The sequence below is a fragment of the Glycine max genome, chromosome 7 (assembly GCF_000004515.6).
Source record: "Glycine max cultivar Williams 82 chromosome 7, Glycine_max_v4.0, whole genome shotgun sequence".
Classification (NCBI taxonomy): Eukaryota; Viridiplantae; Streptophyta; class Magnoliopsida; order Fabales; family Fabaceae; genus Glycine; species Glycine max.
This window is the reverse complement of record NC_038243.2, coordinates 40,422,929-40,448,554: the sequence shown is the minus strand read 5'-3', so window position 1 is coordinate 40,448,554 and position 25,626 is coordinate 40,422,929. Positions and strand designations below refer to the sequence as shown.

Here is a 25,626-nt window from a genome sequence, read left to right as displayed (position 1 = left end):
CATTTATATAGTTTCAACACACTCCTTTCACCCTTTTATCTAGGGGTGACAAAAAAAAATATTAAATTTATAAAAAGATTCATTGATCTTAATTACAAAAGTTGAAAAATTAAACTTAATTATATAATATGACAAAATAATAAATCATGTAACATTATATAATTGGAAAATAATTACCACCGAAGTAACCGCACTGAAACAATTTCCCTTGACTCTTTTAATTTAACATTTTTGGCACATTGGAATGAGATAGTTGCATAATCTGTGTGTATCCTCCAGTGCCATTTCCATGGAGCTAGAGGTGCAGGTGGTGGGAGGCATAGACTCCTGCTTCGTCTCCCTCCCTCTCTCTCTCATCCAAACTCTCCAGTCCACGCGCTCATCACCGATCCCTCAAATCCTCGCTCTCGAACTTCGCTCTCCGACTCACCCCCCTCACACCTGGTTCGTCGCTTGGTCCGGCGCCACTTCCTCTTCTTCTTCCGCCATAGAGGTTTCAATTCCTTTTCCCCTTTCACCTTCTCACTCACTCACTCGCTATCAATTCCAATTAACATTGTTAATTGTGCAGGTTTCTCCTCAATTTGCGGAGTGTGTTTCGTTGCCGAATCATGCTACTGTTCAAGTCAGAGCTGCTCCTAATGTTCCACACGCTTCACTGGTAACGATAGAGCCGCACACCGAGGATGACTGGGAAATTTTGGAGCTTAACGCGGACCAAGCCGAAGCTCAAATCCTCAGCCAGGTCTGGAATGGAATTCGACATTCACTTAACCACATCACAACACAAATTGATCCAAACTATACTTAGGGTCTGTTTGGATAAACTGATCCGTACACACTGATAGGAGAAGAAAAAATGAAATATTTGTGCAAGTTAAAATCATCTTTTAGATAAACTAATATGAGAAAGCTTTTACAAATTAGCTTATGAAAAAGTTCATTTCATTTTCATTTCCTGTAAGTGCTTATAGAATCCATATAGGCCCTTAAAGTAGACATTTAAATTCAGTGCTATGTGCCGTGCAAAAAAAAAATAAAATTCAGTGCTATGTACTTTGTTAGAAGACTGATTAGGGATTGGAATGTGTCTATTGAGAATTTTATTTTGTGTGTCTTCTTTGTAATAGTCATGCCATGCGGTTGATGTTTTTCTCTTTGGGAGTGCCTTGCCGCACCTTCGTGCCCATTGCAACTCCTATTTAATTAAATTTTGTGTGATTTATCTTAGCTATTAGTTTGATTAAAAAAGAAGATATTTTACATAAAAATAATATAAATAGGAGTGACAGTAGACACACGGGAGTGGCAATAGACACTCCCTTTCTTCTTTGGAAGAAGATTGGTGGAGACCAAATGCTTTTTAACACCTAGAGAGGGAGAGAAAGAGAAATGTAGGTATGATAGATAATATAATGTGATAGAAAGAGAGATAGAGAGAAATAATAACCGTGGATGAAGTGTTTGATATATAGAGGAGTGTCTATTTATATCATCACTCTTTATTCTCTTTCATAGATTTTTTTTTGTCTAATCCTTTGTCTATGATCTAATAATTATAGTTTTCTATTATTTGAACAACTTTACTCTTTCACCTTCCCTTTTCTACTGGCTATCTGAAAGGCAATCAGTCAGTTTGATAAGAAATTAATCTATTTGATCTGTGTATTGCATTCATATAATGCTGTGAGTGGCTTAATGCAGGTCAGGATTGTCCATGAAGGGATGAGATTTCCTTTGTGGTTACATGGTCATACTGTCATCACATTCCAAGTGGCTTCTGTTTTTCCGAAGAACGTGGTGGGTAAGATGATGCCAATTTCTGTCTGCATAGTTCTATACCATCACATGCTTTGTCAAAGCAGACAAAGCTGCAAAGATCATTAATGACACTTTTTTTTTGGCTTTCTTGTGTATGTAACTTAATCCCTCTTGAACTGTTGTGACAAACATGATAGAGATGTAGTAAAGTAGTTTGCTTAAACTTTTATAGATTGAAGGATTTTACTGCTTGAAGCAAGCATTTGGATACTTTATTATCAATGTATCATTTTGTGTATGTGCAAGGATGAGTTGCTTTGCTATGAAAGTTTGTAAAATGGTTTCTAAACCTTATAATGACTTAATTAGTTGCATTTGCACTTTATATCTTGGGGAAATATGTACTTACTTGGGACTTATATTTTCTCCCATAGGTAATTCTTAAAGTATTGCTATACAACATGGTTGTTATCATTTAAAATATTATTAAGTAGGAGGATATCCATGTTGGAGGTAGGTGAGAAGGGTGATATTATGCATAATTATTTATTATTCTCTTCTTCAGTGGATTCTTACAGTTCTAGTATAAACAAGTCTCTTTTGGTTATCTGTCTGACACGAGACTTTGTCAGTACAACTCATGCCAGGAACTGAAGTTGCTGTTGCTCCAAAAAGACGCAAAAAAAGTTCAGATTCAGCAGGAGATTCACATCTAGACTCCTCTAATAAAGAGCATACTGCTAAGATGCTGCTTCGTTTACAAGATCCAGATGGATTATGTAGTACCAGTACTCATGTCAAAGGAGTTGAGCTTCATGTAGGGCTTACTTCTGTTGCTTTTGTTCACCCAGAAACAGCCAAAAAATACTCATTCAACATGCTTCAGTTGGTTTCGATAGTACCCAGAGTAACCAAGGAGAATGTTAATATTTCCAGATCTAATATTATGAAAGCCAAAAGTGGTCCAGCTACTAATGAAGTTGAGAATGGATATACTGACAAGACAGAATATCGACAAACAATTGTTCAGCTGTTGATTTCAGAATCTGTGGCTGAAGGACATGTGATGGTAGCCAAGTCTCTTCGCCTTTATTTGAGAGCTAGCCTACATTCATGTATGTCAAGTTGTCCTAATATCCATCCTACCTGACTCATTTGTATTTTAGAATCAATTGTTTGTATATTTTCACAAATTTAATCGTGTAGAATATTGCACCCAGCAAATTGTTATTAAATGTATTTGATGTTTGGTGTTAATGTTATCTGTTTCTGTAGTTAGGAGACATGCAGTGTCAAATTGCATTTTGACAGTGCATCAAGCTGTCATGCAGGGCAATTAGGGAATAAGCTGTTTTTTATTTTGAAAAACAGTGAGTTTGCCTGGGTACATAAACTTAAGATATGGCATTTGGATAAATTTTGAGTCGAAGAGTTTATGGAGGTTTGCTCCTTTTTTTTGGTGGATTTGTTAGTTTTGGCAAGAGTATAATTCTTGATTTTCCAATGCAAGATATTAATCTTACTATTTCCTTGAGAGAGAATCTTTCAGTCTCAGTGTTCAACATATATTTCAGTTGAAAAATTATCTGTCCTTTCAATTTTGATATCTGATTTTAACAAGAATATTGCTTTTGTGATTGCATAGGGGTTTATTTGAAGGCATGCGATATTATTTTGGAAAAAAGTATTCCTTCCACCTCTCTTTTTCCGTGCCAATTCAAACTATTAAAGCAAGAGAATGCTGTTGAGAAAGATGGTCTAGAAGTTTTTCATGGCCACAAGAATCACATTGATGAAAATTTGCATGCAAAACCTACATCAGGTGTCTTTGTGGATACTATAGATTGGTCAATCCAAAATGAAGTTGCAGCAGCTCTCTCTGATGAATCCAGTTACAAAGCAGAGGAAGAGGCTACAAATCAATCTCAGAATCAAAGGGGATTACAGAGTCTTGTACGACTATGGTATATCATGCAACTTAAGGCAATTACTTCCATTTCGGGTATGGAGGTTAGTTCGTTGATTATAGGTAATAAAACCTTGCTTCATTTTGAAGTAAGCTGTTACAAGCTTAGGAATAATGGGAAGGTTCAGTTAGCCTATAATTCTTCAGAGAACAGTGGCAAGGCAGCTGAGATGTTGTTTTTATTGACCTTTGGTGAAGAATATCTGCATCATGGGAAACTTAATGCATATGAAGTTGCTCTTGGTGGAAGACTCAATAACATCAATATTGGGGACTTGAAGCTTTTTGAAAGGATGAAATTGTGTGATCCTGTGTCTATTCATTCTATAGAAGAGAGAGCCTCCGAAGACCACATTAGTTCAAATGTATCTTCCCTTGGTTGGATGGAGAAAGCTGCAGATGATGTTATCAACAGTAGGTATTTGTTTTTGTTTTTTTTTTTGTGGGGGGGGGGGGGGGAAGGGGGGTGAAGTGTCCATAACTTTTTCATTGGTTGTTTCTCATATTTTTTTTCTCAATAAAAACTTAAATGATCCTTAATTGTGTTGGTGCTATCATTATTGTTAATAGATGTACCAAACCGAGTAGGAAAATGTCTAAATGATATGTATGTAGACATAGCCCTTGCCAATAAGGATATGAAAATTCTTTGTACATAAAGATTAAACATGACCATAACCTGTGCATATGTTGGTTTTCTGGGCATACTTTTATATTATTAGGGAGTTGAAGTTAGGAAAGACGTTGGAGGAAATTGTTTAGAGACATGTCATGGTGTATAATATCCCTGAGATTTTGATTTTTGATTGAGCCCACTGGGGTAGAAAAATAGATAGATATTTATGCTAGGATTATACAAGAAATATTTATAGTGTGTGTTGTGTTGAAATGAGAGAGAAAACTGAAAAGAGAGTAAAGGGATCTGAATTTCATTTCAGTCAATGAGTTTAGGATTACAACTCAGTATTTACAGATGAGCTGTCTAGATGACAGCTGTACCCTAACTAATAGAGAGTCAGTTTGTAACTGCTCTCTTACAACAACAGCTAACTGAAAGTATTCAGTTTTATCAATACACTCACATGTTGCAACTTGAAAATAACACTTCCTGATTTCTGCATTTCATAATTTCTTACAACCACTTTTTACTAGGTGCTTGATAATGTTATGGGATCTTTCTTTGTCATGAGACTGCAGATATTCTCTTCTCCTCAACTGTCTGAGGATGAGAAATGCGTATTATTCTTAGAAAGAATCTGATTATTTTCTACCTGTTTTATCTGGTGAACTTATTTGTTACTTAAGACTCCCTATTTTTCTCTGAGTTATTTTGGGCTGTTAGTATGGATGACCCATTCAAAGATTAGTTAGAATTTAGTTTGAGGTATGCAGGATTCATCTGTTTTCCTCCTTGATGCCACTGCTCATTAATTTGAATTCTACTCACCTAAATAACAATTGTATTCTTTGGCTTTGGGATGCCCTTTAGTGATATTTAACTTGCTGTTTTTGCTGATTGCAGGGATGTTGATATTGTTATGTTCTGCATCTGGTTTGTGGTTTGGCTCACACAACTTACCACTCCCCGGACATGTTCTGATATATGGACCTTCTGTGAGTACAACTTACATTTTATTAACTTTAACGTGCAATGAACATGACTATTTATAAACTAGAGATTGTCATTGCTGGATGGTTTAAATGGAGGTCTCTAGGTAATTGATTCCATTGGTACGGACATACCATTTTGCTACCAACCGTGCCTTGTATCCTTCTGTTGACTTGTCTGCTTTATACTTCATTGTATGCACCCAAGTTCTATTCTTTTCCTATGCCTCCATTTCCACGTTCGTAGCTTGGTCTCGTTTTTCATTGGACAACCTCAAATAATGTGGTATGGATGGCAATGATTTAGGCTTACTAAAAGTGGCTATGTGGTGGTGAGAGTGCATACAATGAAGTACAAAGCAGATAGGTCAACAGAAAGCGTACCAAGAAATCTTTTTTCTTTTGTTATTTTATCTTTGATAATTTTAAAGAAAGTGAGACCTACCCAACTCCCTCAAATCGGTAAGAGTTTGTTTTAGAGCCGCTTCACAGTCATCACATCACACAATACAAATTACTGGCTGCCGTGCTAGTCTTTGAGCTCAGAATCTAGCTCTTCATATTAAGATTAGTGATTTTTTCTTATCTACCTTCATATTGTTGATCTGACCATATAAAAGCTTGCCAATCTGACGAGTGAATTATCTATGCATTTGACATTTAAATATTTTTTTCCCCAGGGCTCTGGGAAAACTATATTAGCAAGAACTGTGGCAAAATCCCTTGAGAATCGTGAGGACATCTTAGCACACATGTATTAATATTAATTCTAATTTAGTCGTTCCTTTATGATTTTCCCCATTTTTCTATATTTTCAATTGCTCCTGCTTAGATATGAAAATTTCAGTATTCAATGTTATGCAGAATTTTTGTTTCCTGCTCAAAACTTGCCCTGGAGAAGGTCCCAGTTATTCGCCAAGAACTTGCAAACCATGTAACTGAAGCTTTAAACCATGCTCCTTCTGTTGTCATCTTTGATGATCTTGATAGCATAATTTCTACCCCTGATTCTGAAGGATCTCAACTGTTAATGTCTGTTGCTGGACTCACAGATTTTCTAATTGACATCATGGATGAATATAGGGTAAGAAGTATGCCTTTCTTGTTATTTACTGCTTATTCTCTGAAATGTTATGTATATTATTGCTCTTTGTATAAACTGCATGTCAAAATACTGATGAGAATTTTGGCTTGTTGAAGTGTGGGGCCTGTGGTTGATATCCATTATCCATCTTTTAAGCCATCAATAGGTTAGTTCAATTAGCTTTCAACTTTTGATAAAAAAATTCATTAATGGGGAGAGGAAGACTGTTTTTACTTTTCTGGTGTCTACAATAGTTTAGTATGATAATGAATATAAAATTGAAATACAGAAAGAAAAGGAGGATAATCGAGGAGACAAGAGATAAATAGATATCTTAATAGGAAAGAATGGGGAGAACATGAAAGATAAAACAAAACAAAAAATCAACTCATCACTTACTCAGACACACCAAACGAGGCAGCAGCAGCAAAATGGGCTAAACAGATGATATCCCAAGACAGATAAGGAGTTATTACTGAGAAGAAAAGTAGAAACTCAGTAGAAAGGGAGGGAAAATCAGTTCTGATGTTGAACCATCCAGCCACAACACTGACAAGAAGAAGAAAAGGCAGAAGCTCATTTGAGAGGATGTTGAACTATGCAATACCAAAATGAATGAGGAAAAAGGAAGGTCATTCAGCTTGCCAGAGATTTGGCCTGTTGCCTCACCATCAAGGTCAACTCACCTCTGGTCTCTTGTACTAGTCACCTCAAAATGTGGTTCCTCTAACCTGGTGCTACCTTTAAGAAGGCTGAAATCAAAATTTCCAAAACAGAGTGCAAAAGTAAATGCAGTGTGCAAAAAACAGAGTGCTTCCACTGCCACCACCAACTACCATAGGCTCCACTATACATTTTCCCATCATTGGCTGACATCAGTGACCAACCATCTCTGTGTCATCTGTACAGCTGAACTGCAGCCAAGACAGAGTTCCTGAGTTCAGTGTTGCCTGAGATTTTGACATGATCTTAGGTCACTACATGTGAAATTTGACTTTAAAAGGGGGAAGAACGAATGAGGAAAAATTATACTAATATGATGTGGAAGTTATAGGGATTAGGTAGAAGATGTGAAAAACAGATGGTAAACAATAATATATGATTAATAAGATGTGGTATAACACAATGACCTAAGTCCCTAACCTACCTAATACTCCAATTTATATTGGCAATTAAGTCAAGTACTATTGCTAACTGTATAAGGACCCACTAAAATAGGATCCTAAATGAATTCTAAAAGATATTAAACCATTCATTAGCGTACACTAATAGCTGGAGCTTATGGGATAATTAAGCTTTGACAACATAAAAATACAACCCAAGCTTTATCAAGCTTGTATTTCCTTTTACAATAGGTGTCAAGGAAGAGTTTATGAAGTGAGAGCTAACAGAAAATAGGTATTATCATCAGAGAAAATTGGAGCTGAGCTCCTTACAACTGAGGAAATTGCACTGAAAACAGAGAATGAAAATAAATAAAAAGAAAACAAAGACTTTTTCCAATATTGCACAGTTGTACCCTATATCATCACCAAATTTTCCCATCCTCCTTTCTCTCTCTCTCTCTCTCTCTCTCCCTCTCCCTCTATTTTATGTAATGTTCTCTCCCTCTTCTCCATTTGATTCCAGAATCTCCTCACCCTCATCCCCCATGCCACCTGTATCCATTCTGTTATGACAATCTCTCTCTATGCTAACTAAATTTTCACCTTCTGCACTTTTATTAATTCTTCTTTTTCCTTTCAAAACAAAAGCCCTTTGTTATTCGGCCCATATTTTCCTTTTCTTCTATGCACATGCACCATGGGCCTATCAACAAGGCACAAACATAATTATGCCTTGGAATCACTATGATGTTTAGCTAATTGCTTTTTCATGGGGTTATCTTTGGCAATGTACAACAAGATTTCCTGGCTTTGCTTTGTGGATGGGTTTTTCCTTTTTTTCTCCTATTTCTTGTTACCTTTTGAGGGTATAGCTTGCCATTTGCTTTTGTACTGCCCTTCTCTTATTTTCTCAGAATATTGCCTGCAAAAGTGTTTATATTTAAAAGTGTATACTTTACTAAATCAAATATTTTCCTTGTCTAGACATTCTAGCAAAAATTAGAGTTATTTTACGCTTATGTAGTAATAAATACTATCTTTCTGAGGGCTAACAAGTAATTGAAGCACATGCTAAAAAATTTGCAAAAGACCAAGATCTTGACTTTGTTGCTCAATCAATTTAGTAACATTTTTCTTTCCCAAATACAATTATGAATTTATTGCCGTTGTGGCACACTGAACAGGAGAAGAGGCAAAAATCATGTGGATTTGGACCAATAGCCTTCATAGCTTCCATACAATCCCTAGAGAAGATACCACAGTCTTTGAGCTCTTCAGGTTTGCTATTTTTGTGTGTAAATATTTATTACATTATAGTAAAATCTCAAAAAAATATTGATCATTATCTTTCATTTTTTATATGCATTTTATTTCTCATCTTCTGGCTGCTAATTTCTTGATTTTCTTTTTATTAGGACGGTTTGACTTTCATATAAAGCTGCCTGCTCCTGCAGCTTCTGAGCGCAGGGCTATGTTGAAGCATGAAATACAGAGGCGTCAGTTGCAATGTGATGATGACATCCTGCTTGATGTGGCTGTAAAATGTGATGGTTATGATGGTTATGATCTGGTATTCCACTTCTTTTTAGATTTATTGTGTTGACAAATATTAGGCTTCACTGGTGTAAAATTTACTAATTGTCAGTTTTGGTAATGTGTTCACATGTGGTTCTGTTTGTTATATGCTCCATGTGTAGAGAAATTTAGAGAGAGAGAGAGAGAGAGAGAGAAGAAAACCTGCAGATTTTTTGCTTTACATCATTAATGAGTTAGAGTTTTCAGACATGGAACAATATTAGAAAAACAGGATAGTTTGTGGGATAGACTTTGAAGAGAGAGAGAGAGAGAGAGAGAGAGAGAGAGAAGAAAAGCAGGACAATGTATGAGATAAACGTTCCAATGCAGATTTCTTGGTGTCTTTTATGAGTTAGAGTTGTACCCTTTTCTTTTCATGTCACATTGTCAGTGTAAGCCTTTTTTTCAGCGGTAGTGGAAGAGAGGGGGAGGGGGTGTAGGGAGTTCATTCATTTGTTCAAGAAGCATGCAGTGAGATATTCCTGCATAAATTTGGTTAGTAAATGATCTAGATTAGAGTTAAGGAATTTAAAATTACTTGATCATAGCTTGAAAAAACTCAAAGAGGGTCCTGTTTCTACCCAACTTAATAATTATTATTTCAATGGTGTCATTTACATTTAATGAACACCAGCTGCTTTTGTAGAAGTTTGATTGTCAATTTGAATATTATTACTGCATGGACTGTTGATAACCATATGTTTGATCTGCAAGTCTGCAAATATTTAATATTTCATTGTTTGCAGGAAATATTAGTTGACAGAACTGTCCATGCTGCTGTTTGCCGTTTTCTGCCATCTAATGCTGCCATTTATGAGCATGAGAGTCCTGCTTTATTAAGGGAGGATTTCTCTCAGGCAATGCTTGATTTTCTTCCAGTTGCAATGCGTGATATCACAAAATCAGCTTCTGATGATGGCCGTTCTGGATGGGATGATGTGGGTGGTCTTGTTGACATTCGAAATGCTATTAAGGAGGTCTGACTTCATGAAATATTAAAATGCTGCTGTTCTCTCACTTTATTTTATGTGTCTCGTTTTGTTTTTCAGATTGTAAGTAATATTGTTATATTTGTAAGAACTGATTCGTATGCATGCTTAAGCCAGGTGGAGGGGCAGAGAATGGTTTTATAACTAACAAGACATTATCCCCTGACTTGTATAATATGTATAGTGCATGCTAAGATTCAAATCCACACCTACACTGCTTTACTGTGGTTTCTTTTTACTCTGCAACTGTTCTTATAAGCCTGTGATTTCTTTATGTAATTCCTTATCCTCTAAGGCATTTGTAATCTGTTTTCTTTGTTTTAATTAATTTATTATTAATCAACCAAAAATGAAAAAAAAGAAGTTGGGAAGTGAAGACAGAAATGTACTGGATAATCTAGAAAGATATTGTAGAATACCAGGGAAGCTGAATTATCTCAGTGTAACCTTGAAAGATATGGCTTTCTCATTGATTGTAGTCAGTCAGTTCATGTGATCACCCAGAACTACTCATTGGGATGCCAATAGTCACAATCTAAAATAACTGAAAGGAAGGTCCAGGCAGTGGTATCTACATTAAAATCAGGGTGGTTGAGAGTAGAGGGATTCTCTGATGCACAATGATTCTTGCAGTTAGATGAACAAAAAATTAATTATTTTGGCCTTTTGTGGCATGTTTACTTTATGCTTGTCATTTGCATGATTTTATGCTGTTGATTAAATTATTTCCAGATGATAGAGTTGCCATCAAAGTTTCCGAAAACTTTTGCACAAGCACCTTTGAGGTTGCGGTCAAATGTCCTTTTATATGGTCCTCCTGGTTGTGGTAAAACTCACATAGTTGGTGCTGCTGCTGCTGCTTCTTCACTTCGATTCATATCAGTGAAAGGGCCAGAGTTATTAAACAAGTACATTGGTGCTTCTGAACAAGCTGTAAGAGGCCATAAGACCTTCTTTGGACTATTATTGGTGTATGGTATTTTAGAATTTATTTGTATGTTTCTTAATTCGAAGGTTATTACATCTTAATTGATTCAAAACTAGCTTTTAATGCCACTATGTGAGCCATTTGATCATGAATCTTATTATTAGGAGATGTAGGCTGTTTCTTTGGTTTGGTCTATAATATTTTTTAATCTTTCAAATTAAGATTATTGATTTTGCTTAGAAGGTATGAGTGTTGAATGCTGGTTTCAGGTTAGGGATATATTCTCTAAAGCAGCTGCTGCAGCACCATGCCTACTTTTTTTTGATGAATTTGATTCTATAGCCCCCAAGAGAGGGCATGACAATACTGGAGTAACTGATCGTGTTGTTAATCAAGTCAGTATATATTTGTCACTTTTCGATCTTTTACTTTCTTGAATACAATCTGACTTCAGTATGTTCAATTTTCAGTTTCTGACTGAGTTAGATGGTGTTGAGATTTTAACTGGTGTATTTGTGTTTGCTGCAACCAGGTTAGTTTCTCAAACATGTATTCTGGTAAAAAATAAATCAATATAATTTATATAAAGTGTCCAGGGATGAAAGACTGGCTAAAAGGATATAAAGTTAAAACAAGACTATAGGCCCAACCTTGATTTGCTTCTGGTTTATACGTAATTTAGATTAGTTAGTTACAGGTGGCAACTTGTGGTACAAACTTTACGGTCAGTTTGAATAAACTTCTCAACAAGAACTTATAAAAGAAAATAAGAGGCAAAATGAATCAAACTTTATAGTCCTGCTACTGCAATTTGTTACAAACCAAAGAAAAATTTGAGAGAACAGAGAAATAATACTCCTCCAAGGGTTTCCCTCTCACAGGATTTCTCCTCCCGCAAAGAGCAAAGCTTAATTCTCAAATGTTACAAGATAAAATGAATCATTTCCCCTTTCATCCTCCTATTAATTTAACTTGCTTACTAATTATTATAACTGCTACATCTTATCTTAATTCCTAATAAATATTTATGAGATATTCTTCATATATTCAATTCTAAGCTGGAAAAATCTTTGGCTATGATAAGTTTACAGTTGATCCTTGTTTTTTGAGATAATGGATATTAATTATTGGCTATTCTAATATCTGTTTTTCATTTCAAGCAGTAGACCAGATTTACTTGATGCAGCACTGTTGAGACCTGGTAGGTTAGATCGTCTTCTGTTCTGTGACTTTCCGTCTTTGCATGAGAGATTGGAAATTCTTGCAGTACTTTCTAGAAAGGTATGCATAAGCATGACCCTATGATCATGGCCATGTCTTGTTTCTTGTTTGCAAATTGCTTATGATATCTTGTTGGGATTTTTACATATAAGGTAAGTTTTTTGGGTTAAAATGTTTTACTTGTTCATATGTTGTGCTGTGGAATCAGGGTTGTGGACATGTAAGCAAAAGCAAGAGACAATATCATAAGAATCTCATGCAACCAGTTTGTTAGATCCCCCCAGTATCAATAGTAGTAACTGTTAGTTAGAGAGGGAAAGTAGATCCACCCCCCATGTTAGAACATAATAAATAATCGGAGGCAAATAATAGTGAGTAGTCTTTTGATTTTAGAGTGGAAATTGGGAGAGCCCAGGGGCCAGGTCTCTGGATTACCTGGAAGAGTTATGTACTATCGTGTATCTTCATTTCCTCATTTCTGATCTTGTATCTCACAAGTCACAAATTCTAATGCAAATCCAAGGACAAAGGTTTCTGTCAATTAACTTTCCATTTCTATCAAATGTTATCAAAGCTCCCTATTGAAGGAGTCTTCCATGATGCATATGAACATGGAGGCCAGGTTGGAATCATAGTGAGGCCATGAAGATTAGATGAGTCAGATGGAGGAAGATTGACAGCAAGCCAGGAATGATATGGATACTCAAGAAAAGCTGTCAGAAGAAGCTTGAAGACATTCTTGAAGGGATGTCTTGCAATTTCCAAGGAGATGGGAACCAAATGAACCTGCCTATAGGGACCAACACTTCAGGTGCTGGGTGTGATGGAAAACATGGATCAAGGTTGGGTAATGGGATCAAGACTGAAAATGGGATAGGAGCACTGGAGGCAGCTTGATATTCCTTTATTTAGGAGATGGATGATGTGCATGGATGGGTCAATAGGGTGGAGTGCTATTTTGAGATGAAGGGAATATTGGACAAAGAGAAACTACAATCCATGATGGTGGCCATGGAGAGCCAAGTCCTATTTCTGGTGATAGGAATTTCATTGGGTGTCACTGTTGAAGATATAATTGAATTCCACCAAAGATATGTGCAGACTGCAGAATGTCAAGTTGGTGGTTAACCCATCCCAAATTTGAATTTTAATATTTCCGTGTTTGACAAAGGGAGGCTTACAGCTACTCTTTTACTCCTTTTATTAAGTAGTAGGAATTTACCTTTTTCCCTCATGCATATAACGATTCTGTTGACATCAATAGTTTATAAAACATACTCCTTTCTGAATTTATTAAAATGGGTCCTTTTAATTATTGCAGTTACCAATGGCCAATGATGTTGATTTGGATACAATAGCTAATATGACCGAGGGATTCAGTGGAGCTGATCTCCAAGCTCTCCTCTCAGATGCGCAGCTTGCAGCGGTTCATGATGTTCTGGACAGTGTGGATGCCTCTAGGCCAGAAAAAACACCAGTTATTACTGATGCTCTTCTGAAGTTCACAGCATCCAAGGCTAGACCATCTGTTTCAGAAGAAGAGAAGAGAAGACTCTACAATATATATCACCAGTTCCTGGATTCAAAAAGATCGGTTGCTGCCCAGGTTTTTTCCCTCTCCCTCCCTCCTTTTCTCTCCCCCAATCACCGTGTTTCTGTTGAGTCTTTATGTTGAGGGGTCACGCCAACTTGCTTTCATATAATTCATAGGAACAGAATAGTGTTCATGCAATGTTTATGGATGTGAATAGGAACTTGTTGCTTGTTGAGTATTGGGTAAATTGACACCCATGAGTTTCAAGTCACGGTAAGTAAAAAAAACTAGCTCCATTAATTGACAATTCTAGCATCTTCAGTTATTATTTCAAAGAGCCTACATAGCAATTATAGCTTTCTCTTTAGGCAAGGGAAAAAAAAAAACTTCTTGTAAATGCTGTAATATTTAGACTAGTTTAAACCCTCATTAATTTTAAAATCTCTGAATCTGTGACAAATTGTCTTGAGTGACTGAAAATGATGTTGTAACCTTAACTGTAAAAGGAGATGATAGATGCTGGTGTGTGATATTTACCTGAATTATCTGTTAATGAAGTTCTTTTAATTTCTCAAAGCTCACCTCTGCATATGTAAGCTATGTACCATGAAGAAACTCTAAACCACAAAGGGTTTAGATGACTAAGCGTAATTCAGATTTCAGCCTTTATATATATATATGTGTGTGTGTGTGTGTAACTGCAAATGTTTTATTCCCTTAATTTAATTGGGTAAATAATTGCATAATGAGATATCTTTATGTTTTAGCTATGCCTTTTTCTAAGTTTGTTAAAATAATTGCTGTAGTCAAGGGATACAAAAGGCAAGAGGGCAACTCTAGCTTGACAGGGAAGTAAATTCAGTGCAGTTTGTTCATGTGGTGGAAGCTAGTCTTTGGTATTCCTTTCTTCTGAAGATGTCTTCTCTGTTCATTTGCACCTCCTTAATAGTAAATTTGTATAGGTATCGATTGTAGTTCAACTCACATCATTTGTTGTATTTGATAATGTAAATTCTCCTAGCAATATTACGAATAAAATATGAACAGAAAAATGTTTTCGCAAGTTATTTTTTTCTCTGAAATTTTATTTTCGGTTATGTGAAATTACAGGGCATAACGGGCAGCAATGAATGGTATTTTTTGTTGTATAATTCAATCACCCAGGTTTCATCTATTTTTCCCTTCTATTTAAATGTTTGCTAAAAACATATTTTCCCCTTCTATTTATTACTTTCAGAATGAATGGTACTTTTGATGTATAATTCAATCACTCAGGTTTCATCTATTTTCCCCTAAGATAAAAATGAAACATTATAAAATAAGTCTCACCTAACATAAAATAGTAGAAAATAAGCATGATGAAATATTACAAAAATAAGTCTCACCTAACATCATTCTTGGTTGGTCTTTCTATTCCTCTTTTGATAAGTACACCCCCAAAGCGTCTGATAGTGCCAGTGCCAATGATTCATGTCTAATGTTGTAATGATTAGTGCCATTAAGAGTCGCTCTCAGGTCAGTCAATCATTACATATTTTGCTTAGTCCTTTCAAATGACTACAAAAAGATAAATAAATAATTAATATGACAGTTTGATTATCATTTAATACATGGAAAAAAAAACAATCATTTTTAATCGTGGGTAAATCATAAATAATAATAATAATAATAATAATAAAACACAATATAATATTACTTTCAATCTTTTTTTTTATAAAAAAAGCTAAACAAATTTATTGAACCATATCAAAAGTACAGCCACAAGAAGTTACCACACCATACATTATTTTTGGTTTTTTATATAAGAAACAATAAAATTATTTTTGGATCATTATTAGAAATATATGACGACTTCTAAATGTATTAATTGTTCATTTTCTTATACATTTAATTTATTATGATGTCTATTAATGAGATATTCATTTCTTATTAAAGTAGATGTATTTATATTCAGTGGCGGAGCCAAGTTGCAATGAGGGGAGGGAAGTTTAAAAAGTAAAGTTCATTCAACAAATATATACCTATCAATTTTCATATAAACATTCATAATCATATATTTTGAAATGTTAATTACATCAATAATATTAAAATATCTTTCTTATATATTAATGAAAATTGAAAATACATCTCTTTCATTCATAAGTAGGAAATTATATGTAATTCTAAAAAATCTCAAGAAGTATTAATGTAATTTATTGGAAAATAAAATAAAATTACTATTAATTTTTTAATTTAGAAACATTAATTAATTTTATAAGTTCCTAACATCTAAAGTACACATAAAATTTCAAATCAAATATATTGTAATACTTAAGTCTAAGTTTCAATAATATACAACAATGTTCATTAACAATAATAAGTTTACATCTAAAATAAATAAAAAAACAATTACTTTAGATTGATTTTTCATCTTTTTAAGTAGATTAAACATATTTCTTTTGAAAGACAAATATATCTTGATTGGAGTAATTAAACTTAATCCTAAGGAAGTAATTTAGTTTTTTTAGGTTCTTTATTTTAGATTAAGCAGATAATATTTTCTTTAGACTTTGCTTTTTAGTATCACCATCCCTTTTAATAATCATATTATCCACATAGATTGGGGAAAAAGTGAGTTAGCCTTCCTAGAGATGTTTTATAAAGAGAGTTTTTTTTTTTTTTTTACAGGATTTTTTTTATAAAGAGAGTATGATCACTTTAACTCTACATGTATCATAAAGACACCATAATCATAGTAAATATTCCAAATCAAGGGATATTGCTTTAACTCATATAAGGCCTTTCTTAATTTACACAACATATTTTTGCCATTAGTAAAGTTATACCTAGGCGGGATCTCCATGCATATGTCTATCTTCAAGTTTTAATGCAAGAAGAGTTTTTTTTACACCAAATATTTGCAAGTCTCAACCAAAATATGTTATTACACAATTATCACTTTGATTATATTTATTTTCATCAATAAATACATCATCATATTCATTAACATGTCTAGGTGTAACCTTTTGTATAGTCTTGTATTGATCTACAAAACCATCAGATCAATATATAAATAGTGTATTTCAATAGTAAGGGAGTCAACTTTTTGGGCATTCACTAATGCACTAATCTTTTCATTCATGACTCAAACCTAATTCTTATCCTTTAATTAGTTGCACTTGATATTATGTTTGTTGTTTGATTCAATTTGAAAACTAACATTTTATTCTATGATTAGTTGCATTTGATTAGGAAAGATATACATTACTTTTTCTTTTGCTGTACATGTAATTTTTTTAGGTTTAATTGTACTTTTGGTTCTCAAAATAGTTTAATTATGTTGATTTTGGCCTCCAAAGTTTCAATTGAGTGAGTTGAGTTTTACAAGTATTAAAATTGTGTAATTTTGATTCATAAGTCTTTTAATGAATTTTGTTGACATGATAAATGATATAACATTGACAATTGACATAAAAAACATAGTGATATTAATATGACAATTGACATAAATACAAACATTATTTTATTATTAAAGATGTAGGAGGTGTGAAAAGAACCACCAACCTTACATTATTATAGTAATACTTAACTATTATTAAGCTAATAGATTTTCTTGAAATATAAATGAAAATTATATTCCCTCTAGTACTTATTATAAGATACCATTTAAAAGGAATTAATGGTCATTTTTATAAGGTATTTTAATGTTTTTCTCTATCTGTTCTTATTGAATACTCTAGCATTTGTTTCATGAATTAATTCTTTAACCCAAGAAATATTTTTTCTTGGGAATGTTGTTCTCAAGTATTTTTTTCATGAATCACACAATTACAATATTTGAGAAATCATAAGTAAAATTAAGTCTATTTTTTTAATTCATAGAAATTGAACTCATATGTCAAGAGATTTACAACTCATGTACACTAGTCAAACACATTATTCAATCAACAAAATTAGACTTTCTCAGTGATAGTCAAGTGTAGATAGATAACATGTATGTTTGAGACAATTAACTTAATTATAAAAACATTATTTTTAAAACGGTATTTTTATGAATATAAAATTTTGTTGACATGATTATTTTTCAACAATTTTTTTCTTTTCAAATGTTTTCATCATTTTTACTAGTAACTAGTCTGCAACCCTGCACATGCACGGGTTGTTTGGTAAGCGTTTTGTAAATGTTGATGGACACCAAAATAACAAAGTTGATTATCAGTAAAATGGAGATTAACAACAAAATGTTGATTAATAACAAAGTTGATTAACACCAAAATACACTGAGTAAACATTAACAGAGTTTGTTGAAACTACATGAGCAAGATTTTTTTTCCCAAAGGTAGTCTAATTGCTGTCACTATCCTCCCAATCCTCGGGTCTTCTAATTATAATATCCCAAAATTTTTCATAATATCTATAGTAAATAGAGATTTCATCTCCATCATCAAAGTTCATTTCTTCAAGAAAATCGTACCATGGTTGGACAACACCTTTTCCACCAATAGCAAGATTCAGGGTTTCAACTTTCCATTGCAATGAGGGGCCAGATGGCCTTAAGACTGTCATGTGATTATCACAAGCTTTAAGAGGAACTTCTGTACAACGCGGGAGTTTTTGTAAATAGGAAAAAGTAAAATTTTTAAACTGGTAAAAATGTGTTTAAAGAGATTAATGTATGAAAATCAACTTACCAGGGGTTCAAGAGCATCCAACGTTTCCTGAGTAAGTCGAAGAGTCCAGATATGCTTTCTGGATGAATGCCTCTGCCTACCACAAGTTTGCCGCTCCAGTGTTGGTATGAAATGTATGTCAAATATGCAGTGATGGTCACAGGCAAAAAAGTTGATGGTGTTTGACTCGTAGATTTTCAAATTTTTCCTGAAGTTTTCGAGTCCATCTGTCAAATAGACTTTTTCTTTGTGTGTCTGCCCCGTATTTCGTAGATGGCTCCATTGTATCTTAGATGAACAAACTCAGGATACTGTGGTGCCCATTGTGTATGGTAGAACGCGGGAAGTTGTATGGTATTCTGTAAAAAAAGTGAGAAATATAAATGCATGTATATGCAACGATAATACTAATGGAAGAATTGGAAAAAAATATGACTTTGTCGTTGTTGAAGGTAGCAATAAATTGGATGATCAATGGCGGTCTGATCATGGGATTTTTCATCTGCAGAGATATCGTAGTTTTAATAAATTAAGTGTAGATTTTGAAGAAAAGGAAGAAAAAATTTCCTAGCGTGAAGAGGAGAGTAGGAATGAATTACTTCACTTGATGCTGTTGAAGATGTGCTGTTCATTTTGTGCATGGCGTGAAAGTGGAGTCTGGATAGAAAAGTGAAAGAGGATTTGTAGGAGAAGGTAGATTATAGCGTTTTCTAGAGTGTGGTATTTAATATATGCTTGTTTCCAATGCCATAACTGACGGTTGATTTGATCATTGCTTTTAAACTGAGCACAGTTGTCAAGAGGTGTGAACTGAATAATTGTGAATTGAAGGGGTGCCAAGTAAATGAAGAGTTTTTGTTGAAAACAGAAGGTTAACACTATTGATATTGTGGGGCATTAATGATCTAGATTTATTTTCGGCCTGGATATGAGGATTGGCGCAATTTCTAGAATTCCTTGTTAGGATTTGGTTTTTAATGTATTGCAGAGGGGGTATGATATGATATTTTTTTAATGATATGATGTCTGAAGCATATATATAACAATTTTTAAAAAATAACTATGTCATGTTGCAAAACTGGATTTTTTTAATGTAGTTTTTTTTTTTTGTAAAATAACAATGATGTTGTTTTCAACCAATGGAGTATATGCAGCATGATCTGATATATTTGCACAATTGGCATAAGCGAATTTTTTTCATAGTCGCACAAAAGTGCAACGAAAATTTGATAAATATTCTTTAAAGGATAATTATCATATAAGGAGTAGCATATGAAACAAAAAGAAATTTTAAGCTTAGTGGAACGCTAGATAGTTTATTACTGAACTTCAATAGTTTAAATTTCTATATTTCGGAGAAAAATAAACAGAATTTTTACAGGTAAATGTCAAAGCAAGAATTTGGGCTTAGATATATTAAAGTCATTTGATTGTAGTTCACTTGCAGTAGCTGTTATTTGTGGATGAGAGACGGTCATTGTATGATTTGGCTATAAAAGAAAGCAATTGAATATGAGCAACATTGTTTAATTAAGTAAAAGACGTTTTTAAAGTTGTGATAGAACTATGCTAAGTTGTGATAAAGTGCTAAATATTCAGAGGTTATGGATATCTTTCTAAACAAGTTAATAATATAACCTTAAGTAAATGAAATTATAAATGGAAGATATTAATGTGGTAACTAAGATTACATACCTGACAATGTAAAATTTAAGACTGTGATATATGATGTCATCTTTGGCTGTATGTTAGAATGTATATGAGTAAGATGACAATTATGAATTGTTGCTAATAAATAGTACAATTTGTTGTTTCAAAATTTAGAGTTACCTTGTAAGATTTTTGAAAACCTCTTTAAAAACTACATTGGTAGTAGAAGTCATATTTTTTTGGTCTTTATCATGAATAAGAACTTTTAATCCTTGCCTTTAATTGACCCTTGATAATGCAATGTATAATTGTCCATGGCTAAAGACTGGTTTTGGCAAATAAAGTCCAACCATAGAAAGTGATTGGCCCTGAGACTTGTTAATTGTCATTGCATAAGATAACATGATTGGAAATTGCCTTCTTAAAAGTTTGAAAGGCTATGGTGATTGTGAAGGTGACATTGACATTCTTGGGATGTAAACATTATCGCCAAGATTTTTTCCAGGAATGATTTCAGCTGCAATTACATGTTTGGCTAGTCTTGTAACTACTAATCTAGTACCATTACACAAACCTTGCGTTTGGTCTAAGTTTCTTAGCAACATTATAGGACCATCGATTTTTAGCTTGATACAATGATTTGGCAGACCATATGTGTTTAGTGAATTGAGAAATTCAATTGTAATTGATTGGAAATGCCAACTGTCAATGATTTCTGATTTCTCTATATAATCAGAGCTTAAGTATTCCATCTGTTCACCTATTATGTTTATTTCAGTTAGCATGCAAAGTTAAATAGAGGACAAATACTAAATAGATGTTAGTTTTTGTAAGTTTCAGATATGCATAAATACCTGGAATCAAGGAAAGTATATAATCATTGACTTCTTCAACTGTTTCATTGGTGGAAGCTAATATTGCTCTACATTTGAAGAATTCAAGATTACTGTGGTGTTGATATAAATCTGGGAATGTTGATTTGACTATAGCATCAATGGGGTCATTATATTCAGTAATCAGTAGGTACTCAGGAATCTCAACCGTAGCATATTCATCATTTTGATTCCCAATAACTCCATCTCCAATATCTAGAATCCACTTTGCAAGTTTAGTAGTTTCTTGATCATCAATTGATTGGGCATTGCCTTGTAAACACATGTTTTTTATGAGTGTTAAGACTTCACAGGAAGGCCAGAGATATGATGAATTGATTGTTGCATTTATAATGTCTGAACGACTTCCTCTTGGAATGACTGACAGAATTTGTCGGAAATCTCCACCAAATACAATAACTTTGCCTCCAAAAATTTGATTCGGATTTTTTTTTCTTGAAAGCAAAATTTGTGAGCCATGGGTGCTTCATCCCAAATTATCAGATTTGTCTGATTTAACAATTCTGCTAGCTGACTTCCTTGAAGTGTGTTGCATGTTGAGTCTTCGAAAATTGGCACAGGTATCTTAAATTTGGAATGGGCAGTCCTGCCTCCTGGCAATAATAGAGAAGCTATGCCACTAGAAGAAACGATAATCACAATTTGATTTTTTGCCTTCGGTGAACTTGCTAATGTTCTCCATATGTATGTTTTTCCTATACCTCCGTATCCATATAGGAAAAACATGTCACCTTCATTGTTGTTGACAACTTGCATAATTTTGTGATAAATTTGTTTTTGTTCATCTAGAATAAAAAATAAGTTGAGATCTGATAGAAATGAAGAATAAGCAGATGCAAAATTAGAAGATACAGATGGAATTTAACTTTGTTAAATGCAATTTATAATATATGAATTGGTAGATTACCTGTCATAGATGAAAAAATATTTTCGAATTCTGATCTAGCCTTATCATTATTGTAATTAAGTTCAGATAATATCAAGCTATTCTCTAGACACGATGCAGGATTTGCACCCTGAGGATATGACATTGTAGGATAGTCTTTGAGTGATTTTTGGTTTGGATGTAGAAGTTTTTCAATTTCCAATGATGTTAAATTTTTAAGTTGCTCATCATCAATCTCTAATTCTAAGAAATGATAAAGAAAATAGTTAAACAATGCCTATCTGTGATGTTATTCAACATACAAAGTTACAAACTGATTAAAACTAACCTGTGTTCAGAGTTGTTTTTTTATAATGATATGCAATGTCTTCAGCTAACCAATTCCATGTCTGATTCCAAAGTTCTTCAGGTTTAGTAATGACACTTGTTAATAGCATTAAGACAAATAATTTCCTCAAATAATTAGTCGTGCCCCAGTTCTTAGCTTCTTTGATTGCTTCCACAAATTTTGTCATCTTGCAAAAAACTCATTGTGAAGCATGCTTCCTATATGTAAGGTATAGAACATTTTTAACTGTTCTAATATCCTCAAATGAAGTAGGTCCTTTGCATTTAGTAAACATCATTCTTAGATAAAACAATTCACTAGTGGTTGGTGGAACCCATATTAGCTTGTCAATTGTATTGCCTTTCTTTCTGAGGTTCCATGATCTAGCCTTTTGGTTGTACATGAATTTGGAAACAAATTGTGAATAAGTAAGATTTCTACCTTCTGAAAAACATTAGTTACTATTCATCCAAGCTAAGAATTTTGAATCTGAAATGCTTGGCTTTGATAAGATATGATCTATATCATCATCATCTTCATAAAGAACATTGTATTGCCATGACAGATGAAAATGCAATCTCTCCACAACAGGTTTTCTAGCATGTACTGGAAAACCAAAAATTCTCCAAGTAGCTTCACACGGAGAAATATATCTGGCATAAAAAATTCATAATTAAAAGAGTTAATTAAAGAAACAATGAGTAAATTAAGTATACATCTTAAATTAATATTACCTGTAATCTACATATTCTTTAATCTCATCATTTTGAGTGATAGGATTATCAAGTGCACCATTAGCATCATAAACAACAACAGCAGTGACTCTGTCATAACCTTTGTTTATATATTTAAATAGATATTTAATGGAAGTATTTTGATTACACCATTCAATATTTATGTGTGCTCGGTATTTCCTCAGCAATTTTGCATTATAAGGTACTTTATATCTATTATCAATAATAACTCCATTCTTTGAAATTGTACGACCATCATTTCTTCTACAATAGATTGGATAGCCATTTGAATCTAAAACAGTTCGAGAGTGAAACATTTTAGGGTAAAAACGACTACACTTGCCTTCTTTCATACATGGAGACTTAGATTGCAAAATTCCACATAGGCCATGTATCATATAATTTTGGACTAATGTATAGAGTTCAGGGTCATTTTCATGTGAAGGAATTTCTGCTGATATTATTTGGTCAATGTCATCTGAAGATGGATATTTATTATCTGGGTGTAAGAATAGCAATAGATGCACATGAGGAAGTCCTCTTTTTTGAAATTCAATTGTGTGCATATCTGTAATTGTTAGCTGATCGTATTAATAGTGCAACAATAATATAGAAATTCTGAATAGTTGTATCATATGAGGGAAAAATGAAAAGCAATAAACAAATGTATAAGTTTAAGAAGCAGATTAATAGCAAACTCACATGTGACTACTTTTCCAAGTAGGTGTTTTTTTGTTAAGTCAAAAAGCATTTGTTCATACTTCAATCTGAAAACACGTGAGATAAGATCTGGTCTATCTGTTGCTTTTAGATTCAAAGGTGCAAGTACTCTACGGATTTCAGGCCAATTTGGATTACAGGTTAAAGTAATAAAAAGATTTGGAAAATCCACATGGCTGCATATTGTCATACCATCAAAGTAAAGTTGGTCCATATAACATGGACTGCCAACAAAGGTTGAAGGCAAAATCACTCTTTTTCCTTTAGATGAGCCTTTACTGCTTCCAGCATCCAATGATGTTTGTAAACTACAATACTTGTTAACTCTAAGTTTTTTTTGGTTGTTCCTGATGTAGCTAAGTCTTTCAGACTCAACCATGGTGTATGCTTCAACGATGAATTGTTGGAATAGTTTTCTAGAATGCAACAAAGTTTGTGCTTCATTTGACCTGAACTACAGTCTATAAACAAACCACTATCTCATCGTTAGACGATTTCTCTTCCTTTTTCTACTGCTAGATGTAGAACGGTGAAGTATATCAGGTCTATATCCATCTTCACCATAAGGGAAGAGTAAAAGGTACTGCAGTCCTAGATAACTAGAGTGTAATTCATGGATTCTTTATAATTCTCCATTTTGAGTTTCAACAATAATATCCCTTCTTGAGTCTGCATCAAAATCACCAACAATCAAGGTAGCAACTTCAGAAACATCTGGGAGATTGTATGTATGACCATCTTTTTCATGTCCAGCTATCAATCTCAATTTTACACTATCTAGTTGACTATCTGCCAATCTGTCCCTGGCCATTCTGAAACTTTTTGCATGGATATTGTGCTCATCCAACATTTGACTTAAAGTTGAAACAATCTCTGGTTGAATTACAACATATTGGCTGCAAAAAACAATATAAAAATACATCCATTGGTGTCAGAAAACATGTTTTCCCAATCAGAATTCTTAATATTTGACAATAAAAGAAACAAAAGAACTACTACCTCATCGTATTAATTCTATTTTCAACTTCATTCTGCGTATCAAAGATATATAATTATGCAAATTGCGGTTGTTTTCCAGGCATTGGTAATAAGCTGCCTATTCGATGGCATGGTTGACCCTGAATTCTAATTGTAGGATGTCCTCTGGTTTCATTAATTAATTTGTCTAGCTTAATACCAGTAGAGGTAAAGGCAAACATCATGTTATATGTCCGTATGTTACACTAATAATGTTTACTATCACTTGCATTATCATCAAATAGAAGTCGTTCAAGATATTTCGGTGGACTTTGTAATAATGGAAGTTCAACTTTGTCATCTCCACAACAGAAGCTGAATTTTGGACTTGTTGTATTTTTATCTTTTGAAATTCTTTCATTATACCACATTTTTGCATTACAATGTCTATATTGCATGGCCTGATCACCCAAGTCAGAATAGCCTGAAATTGTTTAATGAAATAGTACAATTTAATTGAAAGTATATCAGTCGATATCGTTAACGTTATATCAGAGCTATAAGTATTATCTTCAGTATTAATTGCAGGTTCATTACTGTTGGATTGACAATTTTCATCCTCAGACAAAAAATTAGAATCAGATGTTGTAACAATTTAGGTTAGATATCATAGATATAATTAAAATTTGGGGAAAAAATGGAGCAAGGATTTTCTATCATCATACCTTGTGTAGATTCAGAATTTATATCCTCTAATGAATCAGTTGTCATGACTTAAGAATAGAGACAAATTAAGTCAAGTTGAATATACTAATGTTTTTTTTTTAAAAGCAAACATCTTATTTATAATTTCTCACCATGACATTGTATATCTTTCAGAGTGAAATCTATAGTTGCCTTATGTGATCTGTCAGACTGAGTCTTTTTTTTTTTTTTTGCAGGATAGCTTTCCTATTCATCCTGGCTTTAGCTAAGGTAGATGCATTTGCATGTGTATTGTTTTGCATGTTTGCAATTGATATCAATGAAGCTGTTTG

At 33.6% G+C, this 25,626-nt stretch overlaps 1 protein-coding gene and 1 pseudogene across 2 annotated transcripts; one reads left to right on the top strand and one right to left on the bottom strand.

Annotated features, from left to right (window-relative positions):
• Positions 1-213: 213 nt before the first annotated feature.
• On the top strand, positions 214-15,092 carry LOC100803882 (peroxisome biogenesis protein 1). Of its 2 annotated transcripts, XR_003267743.2 has the most exons (18): positions 214-493; positions 572-745; positions 1,705-1,804; positions 2,394-2,876; positions 3,407-4,141; positions 5,250-5,341; positions 6,016-6,089; positions 6,200-6,419; positions 8,710-8,803; positions 8,941-9,095; positions 9,847-10,077; positions 10,822-11,022; positions 11,287-11,412; positions 11,488-11,549; positions 12,181-12,298; positions 13,560-13,844; positions 14,579-14,734; positions 14,883-15,092. XR_003267743.2 is itself a non-coding variant. In XM_003529396.5 (17 exons), exons 1-17 carry the CDS (start codon positions 290-292, stop codon positions 14,615-14,617), a joined length of 3,393 nt encoding a protein of 1,130 aa, XP_003529444.1. In that variant the 5' UTR covers positions 214-289; the 3' UTR covers positions 14,618-14,835. The 2 variants fall into 2 exon arrangements, 1 of the variants encoding a protein (XP_003529444.1); XM_003529396.5 differs by lacking the exon at positions 14,883-15,092 and having other exon boundaries at positions 14,579-14,835.
• Positions 15,093-18,095: 3,003 nt separating this feature from the next.
• Positions 18,096-24,011, bottom strand: LOC106799320 (ATP-dependent DNA helicase pif1-like; annotated as a pseudogene).
• Between the last annotated feature and the right edge of the window lie 1,615 nt (positions 24,012-25,626).